Source organism: Chrysemys picta, chromosome 25 (assembly GCF_011386835.1).
Source record: "Chrysemys picta bellii isolate R12L10 chromosome 25, ASM1138683v2, whole genome shotgun sequence".
NCBI lineage: Eukaryota > Metazoa > Chordata > Testudines > Emydidae > Chrysemys > Chrysemys picta.
In genome coordinates this window covers 9,507,921-9,530,463 of record NC_088815.1, presented here as the reverse complement: position 1 = coordinate 9,530,463, position 22,543 = coordinate 9,507,921, and the positions used below count along the sequence as shown (strand labels likewise).

At 53.6% G+C, this 22,543-nt stretch overlaps 1 protein-coding gene across 12 annotated transcripts in view; it reads left to right on the top strand.

Moving 5' to 3' along the window:
* The window catches only part of PTPRS (protein tyrosine phosphatase receptor type S), a 253,032-nt gene that overhangs the window by 203,651 nt on the left and 26,838 nt on the right, over positions 1–22,543 (top strand). For 10 of the 12 annotated variants that reach the window (XM_065578681.1, XM_065578674.1, XM_065578677.1 and 7 more), the window contains 8 exons: positions 2,136–2,253; positions 9,689–10,279; positions 10,971–11,068; positions 12,314–12,567; positions 14,162–14,255; positions 14,535–14,750; positions 17,036–17,193; positions 20,943–21,055. In XM_065578681.1, the coding sequence (XP_065434753.1) occupies positions 2,136–2,253; positions 9,689–10,279; positions 10,971–11,068; positions 12,314–12,567; positions 14,162–14,255; positions 14,535–14,750; positions 17,036–17,193; positions 20,943–21,055 (1,642 nt within the window). The remainder of the gene's footprint in view (positions 1–2,135; positions 2,254–9,688; positions 10,280–10,970; positions 11,069–12,313; positions 12,568–14,161; positions 14,256–14,534; positions 14,751–17,035; positions 17,194–20,942; positions 21,056–22,543) is intronic. The other 2 variants (XM_065578683.1, XM_065578684.1) reach the window with 1 other exon arrangement.

Genomic DNA, 22,543 nt, shown 5'->3' with positions numbered 1-22,543 from the left:
GCCGCCAAATTGCCGCCGAAGACCCAGAGCGGAAGGAGCTCAGGGGGCCTGGGCCCTGCGAGAGTTTTCCGGGGCCCCGGAGCGAGTGAAGGACCCCGCTCTAGGGGCCCTGAAAAACTCTCATGGGGGCCCCTGTGGAGCCCGGGTCCTGGGGCAAATTACCCCACTTGCCACCCCCGCCCCCCACCCGGGCAGCCCTGGACGGTAGCCACAAAGCAATGGGGGAAGGCATTTCTCCCTTGGGCTAGCGGGTACTGAGGCTTAGGCTGATAGAATAAAAATACTTAGGACGAGATTTTGATTTCCTGCTAAGAATGATGCTCCGGTGAGGCAGGGCAGTGCTCTGAGCCTCCTTGTACAGATGGGGAGCAGAAGGTGTGTCTACACTGCAATTAAAAAACCCATGGCTGGCTCGTGCTGGGGCTAAGGGGCTGTGTAATCGTGGTGTAGACGTTTGGGCCCGGGCTCCAGGGCTCTGTGAGGCGGGAGCCCGAACATCTACACTGCAAACCCCTTAGCCTGAGCCCCGTGAGCCCAGCCACAGGTTTTTAACTGTAGTGTAGACATCCCTAGCAAGGCTAAGGGGATGTCTACATTACAGCTGGGAGGGTGCCTTCCAGCATGAACAGACAGACATGCTAGCTGTGCTCGAGTTAGCATGCTGAAGATAGCAGTGTAGCTGGGAGTAGCGTGGGCTCGCCTCCTAAGAATGCCCCCCCAGGGGTCCGGGCAGGATTGTATTCGGACAGCTAGCCCAAGCTAACCCTGGCTCCATCGCTATTTTTAGCACGAGCGCTCAAGCACAGCTACTGTGTGTCTGTCTCCCTGACCCCGGAAGCACGCTCCCAGCTGCAGGGAAGACAGACCCTTGAGGTATCTCTACACTGCAATAAAAAACCGGTGGCTCTGCATATCACAGCCCACGTCAACTTGACTGGGGCTCGGGCTGCGGGGATAAAAATTGCCGTGTAGATGTTCAGGCTGCAGCCCGGGCACTGAGACCCATCACTGGGGCTCCAGCCCAAACGTCTACACTGCAGTGTTTAGCCCTGCAGCCCAAGCCCCACAAGCCCAAGTCCGCTGCAGCCAGGCTGCGGGTCTTCGATTGTCGCAGCCTAAGTGACTTGCCCAGGGTCACACAGAAAGTTTATGACAGAGCAGGGAATTGAAGGCCACTCTTGTAAGTCTGAGGCTAGGGTCCTAACCACTGGACCATCCCTCCTCCTTGGCAGCATGTTGTTTTTAAGGTCCGCTCTCTCACTGTCTGCCCCACTTTGGGCAGGACAGATGTTCTCAGGAGCAGTAACCTTTTCCCCAAGTGCTAGCCTGGGGCCTAGACTTTGTAGAGGGAGGAGAGATCAAACAAATGCAAGGTTCCCTTCACCCTCCCACCCAGAGCTCCGGGGAAAACCCTGCTGTGCATGCCCCCATCCTGCTTGGTTTAACATGTGTGTTATTGTTAGAACAGTGTTTGAAGGGCAGAATACCTCACTGCCAAGGGCCAGGCTAGAGTCCTGGGGGGGTGTGTGTGTGTGTGTGTGTGTGTGTGTGTGTGTGTGTGTGTGTGTGTGTGTGTGTGTGTGTGTGTGTGTGTGTGTGTGTGTGTGTGTGTAAAGTAACACTCCACCCTACCATGCAGGCAGCAAATGTTGCCTTGCAGTTCACATTAAAGCAATCCCTTTAATATTACAGACGGCAATTTTTTTTTTTTTAAGTCTCTCACTGGCGGGTGCGGAGGAGGGGGGGTTAATCTCCTTGAAGCCACGGAGCCCTCCTCTGAGACAGTGTGGGAGAGCGGGAAGCTTTGAAGAGCACAGCCGTGTTTTGATGGTTCAACCGGTTGGCATTCAGATAGGGGCTGCGTTTGAGGTGGATTCGAGAGAGCGTGCGTTTCATCCCGGTCCCTGCGGACGCCGGGTCTGTTCATAGCTGGGGTGGTTGTGTTTCATAGCAAAAGACTGCGCCCTGCACCCCCCACCCCCCCATCTCAATGTTTTCCTAGAACTGCCTGTGTTTTCAGTGTCGGTGAACGTTCCTGCATGCTGGACAGGGCTGAGGCTCTTGCAAGGAAACAAGCGTTTGTTTAAAAAAACAAAAATCTCTCTCTCTCTCTCTCTCTCGGATCTTGCAAACAGGAAATGATCATTGCTGGGCTCCAGCCCGAGACCTCGTACTCCATCACGGTGGCGGCTTACACCATGAAAGGGGACGGCGCCCGCAGCAAACCCAAACTGGTCACGACTAAGGGTGCAGGTGAGAGGCTCTCCCCCTTCCCCACCCCTCCCCTTTGGAAGTCGTCTCACTCCCCCAGGCCCAGAATTGGAGAAACTCTTTCCTCTCTCTGCAGCTCATCATGTCTCCCAACTTCGTTATGCAGAGAAGCAATTTCCCCAATCCAGCACTGAACGCCTGATTCCCCCTAAAAACAGCCTCCTTACCCCAGTGCCCCAGAGAACCCTCAGCTCACCACACCCCCAGTCCTGTACCCCAGAGAACCTCCCACCTTAATACAGCCAAGCAGAGCATTCCCAATGCATAACACCCCCCAGTCATCTCAACCAGAGAACTCCCAGTTCTCCCCTGAAGAGGAGATCCTCCCACCCAATGCAGCAGACAACCAACTCATTACACCTCCCAATGGCCTATACTACATATGCTCCATCCCCAATACAACTAAGGACTGCCACCTCCTCAAACCACCCTGCTGATAAAGGGAATCTCGAACCTGGTCCAGCTTGTGCCGTGCTGGAGGTGTGGTGTAGACTTCTGGGCAGGGCACAGGGCAATGTCCATCAGCGGGGTCTGTAAGGCCTGCCGATGCCCGAGGTGTGGTTGTGAGTACTTGAGTAAAGTTTACCCGGAGGAAAGGCTGGAGCCAGAGCGGTATTGATCACCTTTCCATGCTGCCTATGAGATCAGCGGCTCTGGCCCAGCGGAGAATTGGCCAGAGGGCTGAGCAAACCTGGCAGCAGCATGGGAGCCGGTGAGGTTGGAAGGAGATGGCACCGTGGCCCTGCTGGAGTTCAAAGCGGCTCCTTCTCAGGCTGCGAGTGCAGTGGGATGGAAACTGTAGTGTCAGCTGACAAGAAAACCAGAGGCTGGAGTGGTCGAGGCGGGAGGGAGCCGCAGACGTAGGGCGCTGAGATGGGAAGAGAAAGTCAGATCCTGTCTCACACAGGATCAAGTGGTGTTGATCTAAAAGTCCCCAAATCTTCTCCTGGCACAGCCCTGGAGTGAGGTATGTGCTCACTGGGAGGCCAGCGGTCCCCAGAGCCCTGACGATAATCTCCACCTACGCTCCCCTCGAGCCATCCTTCCAGCTTGGAGGGGCCAGGCCCTGCTTTGTCCAGAGCGATCATCCCCATTGCAGACCCAGCGCACTGGCCTGGCCTGGCCCAGCTCCCCCGGTACCAAGGACGCAGTGTCTGAAGTGCTCCCACTCCTAGGGAAACAGATTCCAACTGGGACCCTCAGCACGGTCTTGCGGCGAGCGGTTGCTGGGCCCCTGGGCCGGGCAGAGCACACAGCGAATGTAGACTAGCAAACAGCAGAGGTATAGAACAGACATGGGGATAGCTGAGGTCACCCGCTCTTCCATCCCCATCGCGTTGTCTCTGACGGCTGTACTAGCAGCGCCAGGGTCAGTGCGGAGAGGAAGAACAGACAGCATTGACCTTTGCTAGACTGATCTCCTGGAGCCAGGCTCTGGCTGCCACGCAGCTGCCCTCCCAAACCCCGATTCTTTCATCCCTTTGACTTATTCCTTATGGCAGCGCTGCTCCCGGTCCAAGCACAGAGAAACGGGGTCACGGCCAGGAGGCAGGGACAGAGCAGAGGAACGACAAAAGCCACTGAGGGATCTGTCTCTCGTTCCCCTGAACCTTTCTGCTGCACTGGGAAATGGGTGCCTTCGCCACCTTTCATCCCTGGTGAGCGGATCTGCAGTTCCTCCTCCGCTATTACAGCTCACCTCCGCTCTGCAGCACTTGAAAGGTTTTATGCGGGGGGTGGAGGGGGAACTGCTGTGCCTAGACCGGCAATTGACCCTCTGAAACTTCCCCTTCCCCTTGTGTCTCAAGGCATCATCATGGAATCGCATTTATCTCTGTCTTCCCTCCGCTCATCTTGTTCCCTGCCCACCATGTTCTCGCATTCAGTCCTCTCAGGCAGCAGCTTTCTACCCTTTTCATTTCCTTCCTTTGTCTCTCTCTTTTCTTGCTGGTTTTTCTTCCCCTTCCTTTTCTTCTCCGCTCAGGGATTCTCTGCCTCCCTCTGTGCAGGGCAGCTGCGTCAGCTGCCATCAGCCACCCCTGGAAATGTTGTGAGCTGCCACTCCAGTGATCAAAGGCCCTTGGTCAAATGTGGCGTCATTAACCTGGGCGCCCCCAAGGCTACAAAGCCAACGCAGAGCCGCAGCGGAGGGAGCGATGCAGCCAGGAATCTGGCGTCCCAGCCTGGAATGGGAAGGGCAGAAACCAACATTGTGGCTCCCTTTCCATGCATTCTTTCTCCAGTGAGCATGGGGTTGGAGCATTGGAGCCTTTCCCCTTTAATGTGGCCTTTCCTGCCCAGTTGGGGAGGGTCCTGGTACTGAAGAGGACAAATCCTCCAGACACTTAAGCAAACTTATAGATTCTAGGACTGGAAGGGACCTCGAAAGGTCATTGAGTCCAGTCCCCTGCCCTCATAGCAGGACCAAATACTGTCTAGACCATCCCAGATAAGACATTTATCTAACCTACTCTTAAATATCTCCAGCGATGGAGATTCCACAACCTCCCTAGGCAATTTATTCCAGTGTTTAACCACCCTGACAGTTAGGAACTTTTTCCTAATGTCCAACCTAAACCTCCCTTGCTGCAGTTTAAGCCCATTGCTTCTTGTTCTGTCCTTAGAGGCTAAGATGAACAAGTTTTCTCCCTCCTCCTTATGACACCCTTTTAGATACCTGAAAACTGCTATCATGTCTCCTCTCAGTTTTCTCTTTTCCAAACTAAACAAACCCAATTCTTTCAGCCTTCCTTCATAGGTCATGTACTCTAGACCTTTAATCATTCTTGTTGCTCTTCTCTGGACCCTCTCCAATTTCTCCACATCTTTCTTGAAATGCGGTGCCCAGAACTGGACACAGTACTCCAGTTGAGGTCTAACCAGCGCAGAGTAGAGTGGAAGAATGACTTCTCGTGTCTTGCTCACAACACGCCTGTTAATGCATCCCAGAATCATGTTTGCTTTTTTTGCAACAGCATCACACTGTTGACTCATATTTAGCTTGTAGTCCACTATAACCCCTAGATCCCTTTCTGCCGCACTCCTTCCTAGACAGTCTCTTCCCATTCTGTATGTGTGAAACTGATTGTTCCTTCCTAAGTGGAGCACTTTGCATTTGTCTTTGTTAAACTTCATCCTGTTTACCTCAGACCATTTCTCCAATTTGTCCAGATCATTTTGAATTATGACCCTATCCTCCAAAGCAGTTGCAATCCCTCCCAGTTTGGAATCATCTGCAAACGTAATAAGCGTACTTTCTATGCCACTATCTAAGTCGTTGATGAAGATATTGAACAGAGCCGGTCCCAAAACAGAGCCTTGCGGAACCCCACTTGTTATACCTTTCCAGCAGGATTGTGAACCATTAATAACTACTCTCTGAGTACGGTTATCCAGCCAGTTATGCACCCACCTTATAGTAGCCCCATCTAAGTTGTATTTGCCTAGTTTATCGATAAGAATATCATGCGAGACCGTATCAAATGCCTTACTAAAGTCTAGGTATACCACATCACCGCTTCTCCCTTATCCACAAGACTTGTTATCCTATCAAAGAAAGTTATCAGATTGGTTTGACATGATTTGTTCTTTACAAATCCATGCTGGCTATTCCCTATCACCTTACCACCTTCCAAGTGTTTGCAGATGATTTCCTTAATTACTTGCTCCATTATCTTCCCTGGCACAGAAGTTAAACTAACTGGTCTGTAGTTTCCTAGGTTGTTTTTATTTCCCTTTTTGTAGATGGGCACTATATTTGCCCTTTTCCAATCTTCTGGAATCTCTCCTGTCTCCCATGATTTTCCAAAGATAATAGCTAGAGGCTCAGATACCTCCTCTATTAGCTCCTTGAGTATTCTAGGATGCATTTCATCAGGGCCTGGTGACTTGCAGCATCTAACTTTTCTAAGTGATTTTTAACTTGTTCTTTTTTTATTTTATCTTCTAAACCTACCCCCTTCCCATTAGCATTCGCTATGTTAGCCATTCCTTCAGACTTCTCGGTGAAGACCAAAACAAAGAAGTCATTAAGCATCTCTGCCATTTCCAAGTTTCCTGTTACTGTTTCTCGCTCCTCACAGAGCAGTGGGCCTATCCTTGGTCTTCCTCTTGCTTCTAATGTGTTGATAAAAAGTCTTCTTGTTTCCCTTTATTCCTGTAGCTAGTTTGAGCTCATTTTGTGCCTTTGCCTTTCTAATCTTGCCCCTGCATTCCTGTGTTGTTTGCCTATATTCATCCTTCGTAATCTGTCCTAGTTTCCATTGTTTATATGACTCCTTTTTATTTTTTAGATCATGCAAGATCTCATGGTTAAGCCAAGGTGGTCTTTTGCCACATTTTCTATCTTTCCTACCCAGTGGAATAGCTTGCTTTTGGGCCCTTGATAGTGTCCCTTTGAAAAACTGCCAACTCTCCTCAGTTGTTTTTCCCCTCAGTTTTGATTCCCAGGGGACCTTACCTATCAGCTGTCTGAGCTTACCAAAATCCGCCTTCAGCCGCCAGCAGCAAACCCCCTGAACATCTGCATCTCACTCCTTTCAGTGCCACTTTAGTTCAGCCTGGCATACCGCCTCCTAGCATTTCCCTTTCCTTGCCCATCTCTCTTCTCCTTATCCTCTCACTCCGCCTAGATTTCCCTCTTTCCCTCCTCTGTGTCTCTCACTTTCTCTCTCTTCTTCACTGGTCTCTCTTCCCTTTTTGTTTTCTCTTCTGTAGCCTTCCCCCCGGTCCTTTGTCACTCATTCCCTCTGTCTTGTTGTCTTTCCTCATCTCTCCCATTATAATTTGCAGCAGAGGTGCATCAAGTCACCCAGATCTGTTTTCTCCAGCAGAGCAGCTATTACCCAAAACTCAATTTCCCCCAACTTGAAATAGCTTTAAAATAAATAAATAAAAAAAATCTTTCAAATGGCTCTGAAACGTTATCTCCTTTCCACTGTTGAGTCAATACACCTTCCAAGAGGAGAGATTTCTTTCTTTATCATTCAGGGCTAGGGGCTGAATTTAAATACTGTAATACATCCAATTTTCTCCTTTAGCGTCCAACCCAATTGCAAAATAAAACACTTTTTTTCCCCTTCCTTCCCCCCCCCGCTCCAAATTATATTTGTGGTGCAAATGTAATATTTCCAGGCCTGGCTGATTATAATAATGTTTGTGATAAAAACTGAGACATAAAGATAATGGCATTGTTTTTCTCTGTAATAACATTGTGTTTCTTAAGTGTTTCCAAAGGAGGTTTTCCCAGCAGCATTCATCAGCCATTCTCCAGTTGTTTGAAATGAATAAAACATTCGTTCCAGGCAGCCCATGCCCGGGTGTTCACATGTCAGGGCTGTTGCTTCCAACCAAGCAGGCTTCCCTGGTGCTGTGTGTGTGTGTGTGTGTGTGTGTGTGTGTGTCTCTCTCTCTCTCTCTCACACTCACACTCACACACACACACACTCTCTCTCTCTCTCTCTCTCTCTCTCTCTCTCACTTGCAAGGCATCATTGGGCAGAAAGGCATCGGCTGATCCAGCCAGTCCCAGAGCACCTTTCTCATCCTCACCTGCATGCCCCCAGCCACATTAATTTCAGAGCTGGTTTGTGTTTCTCTGAAACCCGTTTCCTTCCCTTCTACCTCCTCCTCCCCCGCTCCCTCAACCGGGAGAGAGAGAAGGAAATTAGATCTTTAATAGAGTGGAGTGAGTATAAACGACGCATGAGCTGCCGGAATTAATGCCCTCGCCACTCCGGCTCCAGTAACCCCCGGGCCTGCATATGTAATCAAACCCTGGCCATTAGCTCATTTAGCATTCAGGCAGGGACAGGGCTCGTTAGGCAGAGGCATCACCAAACTCCGACAATATCCCATAAACTCAGTAGAACTGACAGGTTGTGGAGGGAGCCGGCTGAGAACAATGTCCCTGTGATGTCCAGGAGGGAAGAAGCCGAACTGAGTAGACAGACTCTCCTCTCCTCCACTTCACCCATATCCTGGGGTCTGTTTCGAGTCCCCGTTTGCCCCCATCTTTCTCTTCCCAGCTGGGTGATCAGACGGCTGCCAAACTCGCTTCGGCTGGCCTCGTGCCTGCAGTTAAGGACCCCAGGCTGCCCAGAAACGCAGCCTTCCCATCCTTCATTACTTCACCTTCAGCAACTCTGCGCTTTCCTGCTCGCTCCAATCTGTTCCTGCCCTGTTTTTCTGCATGAGTTGCGTTGTCTAGTATCTATAGCAGGAGGCTGGGAGACAGGACTCCTGGGTTCTCTCTTCTCAGCTCTGGGAGGCAGTCATGTCTAGTGATTACAGCCAGCGGCTGGACGTTGGGCTCCTGGGATCGGTTCCAAGTCGTGTCACTGAGGCTAGGTCTACACTACGGGGGGCGGGGCGGGGGGGTCGACCTAAGCGTATTTTAGGTCAACTTACCTGGCCGTGAGGATGGCGGCAAGTTGACCACTGCCACTCCCCCGTCGACTCTGCTTCCGCCTCTCGCCGCGGTTGAGTTCTGGAGTCGACAGCAGAGCGATCGGGGATCGATTTTATCGCGTCTACACTAGACGCGATAAATCGATCCCTGATAGAAGACATGCCCTGAGTCACCATGGGACCCTTCCTGCAGAACATTTTGGAGCAAGAGGGAGTTAAAATATCACAACTGTATGTCTAAATCTGACTCTGGAGTAGTACTTAGCACTTCAATAGTATGTTTCCTTTCCTAAATTGAAACCTGGCAAATTCAAACCGGAAACAAGTGTAAATTTTACACGAGAGTAATTAACCATTGGAACAATTTACCAAGGGTTGGGGTGGATTCTCCATCCCTGACAGCTTTCAAATCGAGATGGGATGTTTTCCTAAGCGACCCGTTCTAGGAATTATTCTGGGGAAGTTTTCTGGCTGGTGTTATCGAATTGGATCGTCTGCGTGATCACAGTGGTCCGTCCTGGATTTGGAATATATGGCTCTAAATGCAGTCTGAACATTAACCCATTCATCATCACAAAGCTTCCTGCGAGGTGGGCAAACGTTAACGTTCCCGTTTCAGACACCAAGGCACAGGGAAGTCAAGGTAAATTCTTTCGAAAGTGGCCACTGATTTTGGGAGCCTGACTCAAGACACCTGGGGCCTGATTTTCATGGCAACTGGGAGTCGGTGGCAGCTGGGGGTGCCTGGCCCTGCTGAATTCAGGCCTGAAGATGTCTTGAACTGGGCACCCAAAAATCAGCGGCCACTCAAAAGAGTTGGTCCATGTGGCCTTGGGCAAGTCACTCAGCAAGCGAGCAGCAGAGCCAACAAGAGAAGCCAGGATTTCCTTGTGCCCGCTTTGTTAGATAGCTCTGCCCTCTGACCCCTTCACCCAGCTTCTCCATCCCTGGTGCGAGGAGGAAAGCTGGCACGGAACTGAGCTTGTCTCTTCTCTCTGTTCTCTCCCAGTTCCAGGGAAGCCCATCCTGTCCGTGCATCAGACTCAGGAGAATTCTCTCCTGGTGAAATGGGAGCCTCCCTTGGATGCCGAGGGCCAGGTCATGGGCTACCGGCTCCAGTTCGGTCGACAGGACATCGACCCCCTATCCACCTTGGAGTTCACGGCCCAGGAGGATAAGTACACCGCCACCAACATCCACAAGGGCGCCACGTACGTTTTCAAGCTGGCCGTGAAAAGCCGGGCTGGCTTTGGGGAAGAGGCCGTGCAGGAGCTGACCATCCCCGAAGACATCCCCCAAGGTTACCCCCAAATCCTTGAGGCGAGCAACATCACCTCCATGTCGGTCCAGTTCAGCTGGCTGCCCCCCGTGCTGGCCGAGAGGAACGGAGCCATTGTCAAGTACACCGTGGCCTACCGGGAAGCCGGTTCCCCTGGCAACCCCTTGGAAAAAGACCTGTCCCCCTCCCCCGAGAACTCATACACGCTCAACGGCCTCAAACCCAACACCGCCTACGACGTTAAAATCCGGGCTCACACCAGTAAAGGGCCCGGGCCATACAGCCCGACCGTCCAGTATCGGACGTTCCTACTGGACCAAGGTAGGACTTACCGGTTTCTCCTCTCTCTCCTTGTAACCGGGGCTGGCGCCGGGAGGCAGAGAGCCGGGGGCGGTCCAGCCAGCCTAGGACGGGCTGGTGAGTAAATGCAAAGCGCTTGGTCTCACGCACGGGCCCCGCGCTCCTCTCTGCCTTCGCCAGGTAAGTCCCTTTTACTGCTTCCTTCCAAGTTAAGTCCAGGCGCCCTCCTGACTGGCCACCGGGGCAGGCCAGCCTCTCTCACAGGTGGGACGAGCCTTTTCTTCAGCTTTCGCAAGCCGCCACTCAGCCAGATGCCAAACGCAAAACCGGCGGGGGCTTGTCCTCAGCCCAGCCTGCTCAGACATCCAGAGCCTTATTCTCCACTGCAGCTGCTCAGGCGCCCAGCGTTTCAGGGGGGGTTTGGCTTAGGGAGGCTGGGTGGGGTGGGGGGAGGTGGGATGTCTTTGGGCAGAGACCCTCCCCCACCCTGCCCCTGGGTTAGGCTAGGGTTTGGCGTGGGAAGGGGCGTCAGGGATGGGACTCTGGCAAAACCCAAGCAGAGTGTGGAAGAGGGAGCAGGTCCTTCTGTTCCCTACGTCAGTGCAGCCAGCCCCCTGTTGTCGGTGTCTGATAACCCCTCCGCTCTCTCTCTCCCCTACCCCATTCTTTCCCTTCCTTCCCCTCCCCCCACCCCCGCACTTTCTTCCAGCAGTTTTACCCAAAAACTTCAAGGTGAAGATGGTGATGAAGACCTCCGTCCTTTTGAGCTGGGAGTTCCCTGAGAACTACAACTCTCCCATCCCCTACAAGGCAAGTGAGACTGGGGACCCTGTCCCCGTGGCCCGCCTCTCGGGGCCTGTAGGGCAGCAGGGGGTAGAATTTGGGGATGGTATATTCAGGGTTAAACACTCCTCCTCCCCTGAAACCAGCTCCCATGGGCACTCCTGGAGAGAAGCGTATCTCCTGCTTGGGGTTCTGCTCCCATGGGGAGTCTGACTGTGGGATGCTCGTCTCCATTACCTCTACCTGAACCTGCCAGGGGCTTTTTGTGGTGTTTTGGAACACAGCCTCTTCTCCCTGCCCTCAAAAACTTGTCTGAGCGGCAATGAAGTATAGAGCTGGGGATTGAGAGTTGGGACTCTTAGAGTCTGTTCCCGGCTATGGAGGGTGGGGGAGGAATATGGTCCAGTGGGCAGGGCTGCCCAGAGGATTCAGGGGGCCTGGGGCAAAGCGGGGGAGCGGACATAAAAAAAGGTGCCACCCGCTGCGGCGCTTGTACTCACCGGGCGGCGCTCCGAGTCTGCGGCGGCGCAGGGTCCTTCACTCGCGTCGCGTCTTCGGCAGCACTGAAGGACCCGCCGCCGAAATGCCGCCGAAGACCCAGAGCGACTGAAGGGCCCCCCGCCGCCCAAGTGCCGCCGAAGACCCGGACCGCTGCCAGGTGAGTAAAAATTAAAAAGGCGCCTCTAGTCAGGGAAGGGATTCTCAGCCAGGGCTCGTGGGAACCCTGCAGGGCCTGGGGCAAATTGCCCCATTTGCCCTCCCCCTTCCCCCCCGCTCGCCCAGGGCGGCCCTGCTAGTGGGTAGAGCATGGAGCTTAAGAGTCAGTGCTGCTGAGTTGTGTTCCCAACCATAGGCAGGGAGTGGTGTCTCATAGATGTGACCGGTGCGGTTGAGAATCGGTTTCATTCCCAGCTCTGCTATTGAGTCCCTCTCACCTTGGGCAAGCCGCTTCTGTGGTCCGTGCCTCAGTTTCTCCATGTCTAAAATGGGAATACTGCTTCCCAGGGAAGTCATGAGGCTTCATCCCATGCCTATAAAGTGCTGCGAGACCCTACGGAGGAGGGCGCTATAGAAAGCCAAAGGAGTTTCGCGGTTGCTCCCCACCCAGACGCTCGTCCCACGTACGCGGCAGTTGCGCGGCGGGGTTAGAGGCTGAAGTGCATGGGCAGTCCTGGTGCCGCGTGCTCTCTGGGCGCTGGGGAGGGCAGGACCTCTGCGGTGTGCTGTTGCCTAGAGGAGGCTGACTCCTTTGGGTGCTCTGGCCTTGCTCAGATCCAGTACAACGAGCTGAACATCGACGTGGACGGCCGCACCACCAAAAAGCTCATCACCAATCTGAAGCCCCGCACGTTTTACAACTTTGTCCTGACGAACCGGGGGAACAGCATGGGCGGCCTGCAGCAGAACGTGGCGGCCTGGACCACCACGGACATGCTGACCAAGAAGCCGGAGGTGACTCACAAGGCCGACGCGGATGGCAACGTGGTGGTGATCCTGCCGGATGTGAAGAGCTCGGTGCCTGTCCAGTAGGTTCCTGTTATTGCGGTGAACGTAGTGGCAGTCGATCATAACGCACAGGGCCGTGCAGGCGGCCGCAGTGTGCACAGAACGGGGGCAGAGCAAGCATCTCCCCGCTAGCTGTCCTGCAAGTGTGCCTCAACCGTGGTGTGGAGGAGCCATCCTGGGCTGAGAAACGTTGAGCTTCTGTGGCCCATTCAGTCCTTGGCTTGTCCATTGAGGCTACCAGCAAAGTTACCCACTAGGAGCAGGCGGGCACCACTGGCTCATTGCCCCACGGACCAGCAGACAGCCCTCAGAGAGTTAGCAATGGCTGTCAATCACTGCTGGCCCAGATTGAAGCTAGTGACGTAGGCGGGGAAGGATTGGTGTCCTTATTAGGCAGCCTCCTTCATCTGCCAGGGGGTCGCTGTCCCGTTCAATTCATCTTGCGGCACCGCAAGCCCTTGTAAGCTCGGAGGAAGGGTGGCATTGGGTTGGGACTCACGAGACCCAGGTTTGATTCCTGGCCCTGGCACGGAGACGCCCTGTGTGACCTCGGGCAAGTCACTTGTCTGCCCGAGGAGGATAATAATCCATCCTTGGTCCCCCCCCAGAGACAGACGGCCATCTATGCTTTGGGAAACCTCCCCCTTAGCTTGTAAACTATCTGGGGACAAGACCTCTCCGGTATAGCGCAGCCCCCAGCCCTATGGGGCCTTGATTCCGGTGAGGATACCGATATTAAATAGCGGGGTACACACGATGATACGAACGAGGCAGAGTTGCCTAGAACAGTTGACAGGAACTGCAACTTCCCCCGCAGCCCAGGGCCCGAGAGTGGGATGTGCCAGCCTCCGTGAGTCTGCTCTGCAGCCCTTGCCCCTGCTCGGAAGCCACACGAGGGATGGAATGATGGTTTCAGAGGCGGGCCTGCCAGGGAAGGAAGGACCCGTGGGGAAAAAATAAAAGGGCCCCTGGTGCCAGGGTGGAAACTAGCTAGTGTTTTACACCAAGCTAGGGGCTAAGAGCGAATGACTGGCTTTGGCTCTCCCTCCCCCATCCACAACGCCGTGAGGGGCCTGGTGACCTGGGAACGTTGGATCCCAGGGACAAACCCAAGGCTTCTGCCGTAGCGTGAGCCAAGAGACAGCCGCCCACAGGAAAACGATTCGATGCAGAGTCGCGGGTGGGGGGCTGGTTCATTTGCTGCACGGTGCTCGCTCAGATCCTGCGGTGATGCACAGAGGGTGGGGAGGCAGCCATGAGGGTGTGGTCCTTGGAGAGGAGGAAACGGCCGACCTCCACTCACAGGGCCAATGATGGTGTAAGTCAGGGATGCGGGGTGTCAGCCGGCAAGCGGCCTCCGCCTGCAGCCAGCGAGTGGGGGTGCGGATGGGAGAGGTGGCGTGGGACCAACGCTAACATAACCACCATCATCATCGCATTGCTTAGGTGCTTTCCCATCAGCAGCATGCCAGGCTCCTTCCATAACGAACGGTGATGCCAGGTAGAAAAAATAACATCCTAGGAAATATCCGCTCCGGAGACTGTGCCAAAGGGGCTGTGTGAGATTCCTTCCGGCAGCCTCATCCCTCTTGTCTTTTCCTTCCTGACTCTCAGGGCTTACTACATCGTGGTGGTGCCTTTAAAGAAATCGAGGGGGGGCCAGTTCGTGAACTCCGTGAGCAGCCCCGAGGAGATGGACCTGGAAGAGGTGAGCGCTCGGTCAGCTCCGCTCCGATCGTAGGGAGAGGCACATCTGCAGACGAGCAAATGGCAGTAACCGACTGGGTGACGCGTAATGCACCATTGACCCCTTTCCTGGAGAGATCAGCCCCAAGCAAAGAGAGTGGAGCAGGGCGAATCCCCCACAGCACGTAGAACAAGCGGAGCTAATATGTTCGCACTGAACAGTTCAATTCTCCCTCCCTTCCTCCTGGTCCTGGTGCACTGAGCAGTTGGGTCTCAAGCGTTGCATTCTTCTCTTTCCCAGGTGATCCAGGACATTTCTAGACTTCAGCGCCGGAGCCTCCGTCATTCCCGGCAGCTGGATTACCCCAAGCCATACATCGCTGCCCATTTCCGCACGCTGCCCTCCCACTTCATCCTGGGGGACCTGAAACACTACGACAACTTCGAAAACAAAGCCCTGGAGCCAGGACACAAATACGTCCTCTTCATCCTGGCGGTGCTGCAGGACTTGGAAGCGGTAAGTGTCGCTCATTCCTCTGCTGTCTGTCTCTCGCAGAGACTAGGGATCCCGCTGTCCCCTTACAGACCGGAACCGGCTGCTGCAGGTGCAAACCAGCCTGGGACCCGGCACTTACCATTGTATGGCGCTTGGGAGCCGTATTCCTCCAAGAATATTTTAAAATGGCTTTTTGGGGCAGGAGGCACATATTGAAAAGGTTTCCAAAAAATCCACCTGGAAAATTTGTGAGCAGGGCTGTTTGCAGGTGCACATACCCGTGGTGGAAATAGGCACTCACACGCAGGGCCAGGTAGCGATGCCCTTCAGTTTTACAGGCCTGCTTTGGGAGGTGGTTTTTCACACTTGGGTAGAGCCCTGCAAATTTGCAGGTATCTGCGGACCATGTTTGCGGATCGGATGCAGATACAAACTTGGTATCCACGCAGGGCTCTACACTTTGCTCTGGATGTGAGGCTAGACCCGGAAGATACTGAAATATCAGCTCAGAGATACCCTGGGTTCAAAGATCCCAAGGACCGACCCTAACTTGTTGCAGAAAGTGTCCCGCCCCCCAGCAGAGCAATAAACCCAGGCAGGCGTCCCGCTTTCAGAGCAATGTGGGGAGCGTGAGTGGGGAGTGCCTTACCGAGAGAATCAGTTTGGCCTGCTCTGGGTCCTCCTCTACATCCCTGGCAATCCAGTGAATTTCAGTGGCGCTGCACAGGCCTGAATTTGACCCTCTGAGAGCAATTGCTTTAATATTCACCTGCCTTTTTTCCTGCTGCGAAATAGGAAACAGTCTAATACTTCATCGCATTAAATCCCCCAGCGGAATTGTAGCGAGAAGTTATTGCAATCACGTTTTTAAAGCGGGGGTGGATGGAAATAAATATTTAGTTGTCTATTTAATATTAAAGGATTAGGCTGACACGCCTGGGAACGGATTTCCCAATCGGATTACTCCTGCTTGTGGTAATTTCTGCTTTAAGGACGGGGTCCTGCAGAGTCACTAGCAATGGGCTGAAATAACAGCAGCCATCCTCGGTGTCTGTGGACAGGAACAGCCCCTTCCTTCAAATGCCCTGGGGGGGGGGGGGAATTTCAGGGAAAGCCGCTTGCTTTGGGGGAGTGAGCCCAAAGCTACGTGCCACCCACCCGCGAGTTGTCATCCTGCCCCAGCTACCGTCACCGTCCGTGCCTCAGTTACCGCATCTGTACAATGGGGGTGATAATACCTCCCTCATGGTCAGTGAGTGTCATAACATTTGTAAAGCTTTGACAAAGGAAAGCGCTAAGTAAGTGTTTGATATTATACGGATCTCTTGAGTTGCGTGCAGGGAGGGCATTTCCATGGAATTGGGGCCTGTCTGGAGACATGAGACGCTTTTGGCTAAGAGGGCTCTGCTGTAACAGACTATGTGTGGTAGCGTTTTCCATCCAGCCAGATCCTTAATAGAATGAACATACAGTGCTCCTCTAGAAGGCAGGCAGCCTCCTCTGGGGTGGAGCGTGTCAGTGGTTCTGCACTGGGAGCACAGCCTAGGCTGAGGAGAGGGAAGGGGAGAAAAATTGTGCTGGTTAATGTGTACTTAGCGGGGGGATGGTGGTTGGGGGGTGGGGGGAAGTCACCAGGTCATTCTGTGTCTGAGTATTAATCCCCTCTTCACTCCTTTCCCCCTCTCCCGTGTCCATGTAATCCTGGCTGAGCGCCAAACCCAGAGGGTGAGGTGAGGAATTGGAGGCAGCGTCGGGGAGAGGCCGCTGGGATAGTGTGAAATGGAGGCCTGCACAACAGGTTTTGAAGCAGCTGGTGCGGATTGCGTTGGAGACCGGCTATGGGACGAGATCACTGGTTCTCAGCCTATTTACCATTATAGTCCACATCCAATACTACCTGTATGGCCCTGAGGATGTCACATGGGCCGCAGCTGTGTGCTGATTGGGCAGCAAGCAGCCCACGGGCCGCAGGTTGGGAGCCACTGGACTAGATGGACCTTGGGCTAAGCCAGTCTTGGCCGTTCAAGAGAACGTGGGGTCTCCTTGGTCCACCTAATCTAGCATCCTGTTGGACAGCATCAGTTCCTTCAGAGACAGGTGCAAGAACCCCTCTACTGGACAGCTATGGAAAAAGTTGCTCATAGAGGAAGTTTCTTCTTAACCCCATGTGTTAGTGGTTGGTGTCTGCCCCAAAGCTTGTGGGTCTATCTCCCTTATAGGGGCTTCTCTTCTGGAATGAAGCTGTGGCTATTCCCAGGCCCAGACCCCTTTCTGAATCCTGTTTTATGATGTTTTGTGTTTTCCAGACATTCGCAGCTAGTCCTTTCTCCGACCCAATCCAGCTGGACAACCCCGACCCGCAGCCAATCATCGACGGAGAGGAGGGCTTGATATGGGTCATCGGGCCAGTCCTCGCCGTGGTCTTCATCATCTGCATCGTCATCGCCATCCTGCTCTACAAAAAGTAAGGGTGGCCCCTCGCCCAGATCTGTGCCCGCTCCCAGGTGCTCAAGAGCTTTGCACGCTCTGTCTCGGAGTCGCTGGGCTGAGGGCACGGCCCCGCTCAGAGCTACAGAGCAAAGCGCTGGGGAAAGGAGATGCTGCGGGAATGGGCAGCTCAGGGACTGGTAATGGGATCCACCTGGTTCAAATCCAGCTCGGGGCCATAGTCATTAAAGCCGGGTCCCTGTAGGGGTAGTTCAGTGGCCTCCAATGAAATGAGTTTGGCAGGTCTCAGCCCAGTTCGTAGAGGACAGATGTTCACATTGGGCTAGGCTGAGGAATGCTCCGCTGATGCCCACAGCCTCTCCAGCGTGTGGGTCAAGAGAGGCCTCCAGGGCTCTCGGTCTGGTGCTCTTCACACAAGCCCCCGGATCAGAGCATTAGGCTGCTTCTCCAGCGGGGGGCGGGAGGGGGGGATGCAGAAGAGAGGAGCAGTGGGGGTGCATCGTGCGTTTGTGGGAGGCTCCTTGAAAGCCACCCGCCTTCCCTCGTGCAGCCAGCCGCACGAGCACAGAGCAGCAAGTTCCAGCAGCCGGCTGCTAGCCCGACCTGAGCGTATCCGCTCCCAGGGCCCTTGTCTCAGCTCCAGGAGCACCCAGGCCCAGCCCGACCATGTGCAGAGTGCCGGGGTGGGAGAAAGGAGAGGGAATGGCCAGAGAAAAAGGACTGGGAGAGAGGGGGGGAAAAAGCCAAGGAAGGGGGGATGACGGCGACTGTGCCAGCACAAGTCACGTAGTGACGCTGGTAGCAGGGGCACCCAGCATGCGGGCTCTACCAACCAGGCTGTGCCATGCTCTCTTTCATCTGCCTGGAGATTTCTGCCCTTGCCCTTGGGGATGTTCTTGGGTACCTTTGCTATATCCCCACTGGGTTTGAAATGTCTGAATACTCTGGGGGCGGAGGACTCAGGAGTCCCCCTCCTGCCATCTGTTGGTGCCACTCTGAGCTGGGGCTCTCGCCTTTCTGTGTGTGTCGTGGGGGTTCGCGCTCCATTCTAACCCCAACGTTTGTCTTTTCTTCCTTCCACTTACTGCTCCCCGGACAGCAAGCCAGACAGGTAAGAGCACCAGGTTTGGCATCTCTGTAGTTCCCCACCGCACCGGACTGGCTGTGTCTTGGGGCAGAGATCTCTGCCCCCATGATGACTCATCTCCTGCCCTTGGCACTCCCACTGTCCTAAAGGACATCGGGTACCAAGATCTCACAGGCACATGTTTGTGCCAGCGGAAAGGCAGAGGGGGCGAAGGGAAGCCCAGCTGCCTGTCCATGATAGGATGGCTCTTCTTCAAGCCAAAGCCAAATCCTGTTTGGAGGAGAGTGAGGGTGACAGTAAATGTTGGGTTAATGGAGCAGAGATGCGCCCGCTCATGTTACAGTCTCAGCCGAGCGCAGGGCCAGAGGATGTGTCCTCTCCCTGTCCAATGGCTCTGTGCTGCCTTTCCCTGAAACTCTGGGAGTCTTTCCAGCCATTTCCAAGGCTGGGAGTATTTTCGCTAGTAATAACTCACAGGCCTGGCCATGAACCATTCACCGCTGCTTCCGACTGGAGCCAGAATTAAGTGACACCCCCACTCCCCCCATCCTCCCCTCAAGTGCCATGATTCCCAAGCAGTGCTCCAGGTAGAACAGTCTGGGCTTATCGCATTGCCTCCAGCTACTACGGGCTTTAAAAGACAACTAAAAATGCATTCAACACTCCACACCTCTGTGTATGTAATTATTGTAGCTGCAGCAGGCATGGGGCCCGGGGTGGGTTTCTGTGCAGTGCAGACTGGGAAGGGGGGTGTCCATGAAGTGACCTGGGCTATAATACATGAGATTCTCAGTTTGCAACGAGGCAGAGAACGTTTCTAAATAGACTGAGAAGCAAATCTCATTTCTTTCTGCCTCGGAGCCGTGGGTAGAACAGTCTGCGCTTTGCCGGCACTCCTGTAGACTCCAGCTCCTGGGGCTTAAAATCCTTCGATCGACACCAGAACTTGTCTACGTGCAGAGTTGCACCGGTGTGACTTGAAACCAGTGTCGTTAAAGGTGTGCAAAAAGCTGGGTGGACACATTTATTTGGGTTTAAACCAGGTTTATTTCGCCTTAGTGTAAGTCAGTTAGGCTTGGTCTACGCCCACAGCTGCACTGGTTTAACTAAAGATGGGATTTTTAAACTGATTTAGTTACATTGGTGCAATTTTGGCCTGGAGTACACTAGATTAGGTCAGTTTAACTACGTCAGTCAGGTGTGAAAAATCCACACAGTTAAATTAAAGTCACCTAAGTCCCTGTGTAGACAGTGCTAGTCAGTGGAAGAATTCTTCTGTCAACCTAGCTACCACCTCTTAGGGAGGTGGATCCCCTACACCAAGGGGAGACTCTCTCCCGTCAGCGTAGGTAGTGTCTACACTTAAGTGCTGCAGCAGCCTAGTTGTGCTCGCTGTAGCATTTTAAGCGAAGACAAGACCAACAGAAACCAGGGTTCAATTGATTTGTTTGCCCCTGTAAATTTGCTAAACCAATGTAAATAGTTTTAAACCTATAGGAGTGTCCATTTCAGGCATTTGCACTGGTTTAACTAAATCAGGGCAAGTTTATGTGTAGACAAGTCCAAACAGGATTAGGAACAAATTAAGCTAAACTAAAATAAGGCACTTAAGATGAAGTAGGCTTTGTTTAGACTAGAATGTTGCGCCTGTTTAACGTCTATCAGTTTTTAAAATAACATATCTAAACTGGTGCCAAAGACAGTGTGGACGTGCATATTCCGATTTAAGAGTGTCTTATTTCAGTTTGACTTAAACTGATTTCTATTCAATCTAAACTAAACCAAATTAAGCATGTCCACACGGCCTTTGGCACCAACAAAACTAAATCAGTTTAAAATCACACCTTTAGCAGGGCAACTCTTTCATGTAGACAAGACCTTGGAGCATCCACCCAGGGATTAGCTCCGGTTTAATTAAAGTAGTGTACGTTTTGTGTGTAGATAAGGCTTGGTAAATGACCAGTGCTGTAAATGAAGTTGCCAGTGTACGTTAGGCTGCAGTTGCGCCATCGTAAGTGCGCTGTGTAGCCGCTCTTTATCGCCGGGAGAGCTCTCTCTCCCGGTGACGAAATAAAACCACCTCCAATGAGGGGCGGTAGCGTCATCGCCGGAAGCATGGCTCCTGCCGACGAAGCGCTGTCCACACCAGCGCATTTCATTGTTCAAACTTTGATCCTTCAGGGGGAGGGTGTTTTTTACACCCCTGAGCGACAAAAGTTTTAACGACGAACATGCCAGTGTAGACCTAGCCTGAGTCGGTTCGTGAGTGTGTGCAACTTGCAAAGCGAGATGCTGAAAAGAGGCTGTAGCAGAAAAGCCGCCCATGTGGGGTTGAAGGTAAAGCCCCCTGGTCATACAAAAGCCTGTCAGGTGCCTTCGTGGCCGTAGCCCTCGACGTACCATGGAGTAGCTTCCAGGACATTGGTATTGGCTTGCAGGGTCATTGGGAGAACGTCACATCCGCTGAGTGCCACATGAGTGCAAGTCGCATTCTTTGTGCCGTGCACCCATTTTCTGAGCCAGTGAGTCATTCAGGTCATGGCTGCATTTGTCTCAGCCTCGCATGAGAGTGGCACCCACTGACATCAGGTCCATGCTCGGCTGCTGGCCTGCCCGAGTCAGTCAGAAAGGCAGAAAGGGCCCCAAACCAACCGGCTTTCTACTTTGGTTTTTAAAAGCAAACGGAAAGACTCCGAGCCGCGGACGAAATGTCTCCTGAACAACGCTGAGATCGCTCCTCACCACCCCAAGGACCCGGTGGAGATGAGACGCATCAACTTCCAGACTCCAGGTAACTGGCTGCAAACCAGCCTCTCCCCCTAGGAAAGAGAAGTGGTGTGACTGCCCATCCCCCAGTCCCTTCCTGCCTGCTTTAAGGCTGCCTCTGCTGCGATCCAACTCTAGCCAAAAACACAACGGAGAGAGCTCTTGTGCCCTGTCTGTGCTAAGCGAGAGTGCTGCAAGAAATCCATGCGTGGAGCCCTCCAGGGTGGCAGCATCTTGTGTCCCCCCACAACAGCCACTCCAGCCATTGTGAATGGGTTGTACCAGATGGCTGCAATGGCTGGGACCACTGTATCTGTGGTCCAACTGGACTGGTGCAGCCTGGGTGAGATCGGCAGCCGTGACTTAGCCAGTCCTCCTGACTCCATCTCATAATGCGGGGCCTCAGATTTGGAAATTACCCAAGGGCCCCAGGGATGGGAGCTACAGGATTCCCAGAATGCACCGGTGCAAGCACATCTGTAACGGGCACGGCGTGCCGATGCACCAAAATAGTTCTTCGGAAACGGCTCCGTCGTGCGGAGACATTAATCCGTCACCAGGAGAAGCAAGACAACCAGTCGTTCGTGCAAGCACCCTCTTAGGGGGTCCTGCTGGTCTTCTTCCCCAGGTAGTAAAACACCTACCCACCTCGCAGAGAGGCACCAGGCACCCACCCGTCTACACCTACGGGCCTCCGCACATGTGCATGGGTCAGCTGGCTGCATGGCACTTCTGCAAGCCTCCACCGACACGCACCCAGCACGGGCACTTCCCCACATAGAGGGGCACCCGCACCGCTGCACAGAGCGAGGCCCGCACGCTGGTCCACTGCTCGGCTGGTGGGTCCCCAGAGCAGGAGGAGTTGGAAAGGAATTTGTTGTGCTTTTTGGGGCTGGTTGTCGTTTTTGCTGTTTTGTGCTCGTTAGTAATGTTTCTGCAGCTCCCCCCGCCCATCCCTGTCCTTGGGATTGCCTCCGTTTTTTGGGGGGGGAAGGGGAGCTGGGAAGTTGGTAGCTAATCAAAGGGCAAGGATTGCTGCTGAGCACAAGGGCAGTGCTCAGTTCAGATTCCCACAGCGAGGAGATGGGAGCCGCCTTCCCCATGGTCCGTCTCAGCAGCCCAAGCTTTGTGGTTGGGTAAGGGCTGAATCTCCTTAGGTAGCGAAGGAGACAGGTTCAAAGCAGCCCCTGGGGACTGTTCAGCAGCAGCCACGGTTGTCGTGGCCTCTGGTCCAAACTCTGCTGCGTTACACTGGTGTCAATCCAAAGTAACTGCAACGGAGTCAGTGGAGTTACTCTGGATTTTCAGCGGTACAGCTGAGAGCACAATGGGTCCCAGGCTGATACCGCTCCTCAGTGCTGCCTCTCTGATGGTGCAGGGAGTCCAACGTGCCCTTGAAATCCTCCTGCAGCCTGAATCTCAGAGGCGGGGATGGCGCCCAGTGTCGCTTGGAGAGCTTGGGTTATTACAGCACTGTCTGACCTTCCACCCTTTGTAGAAGCAGTTTCCCAGA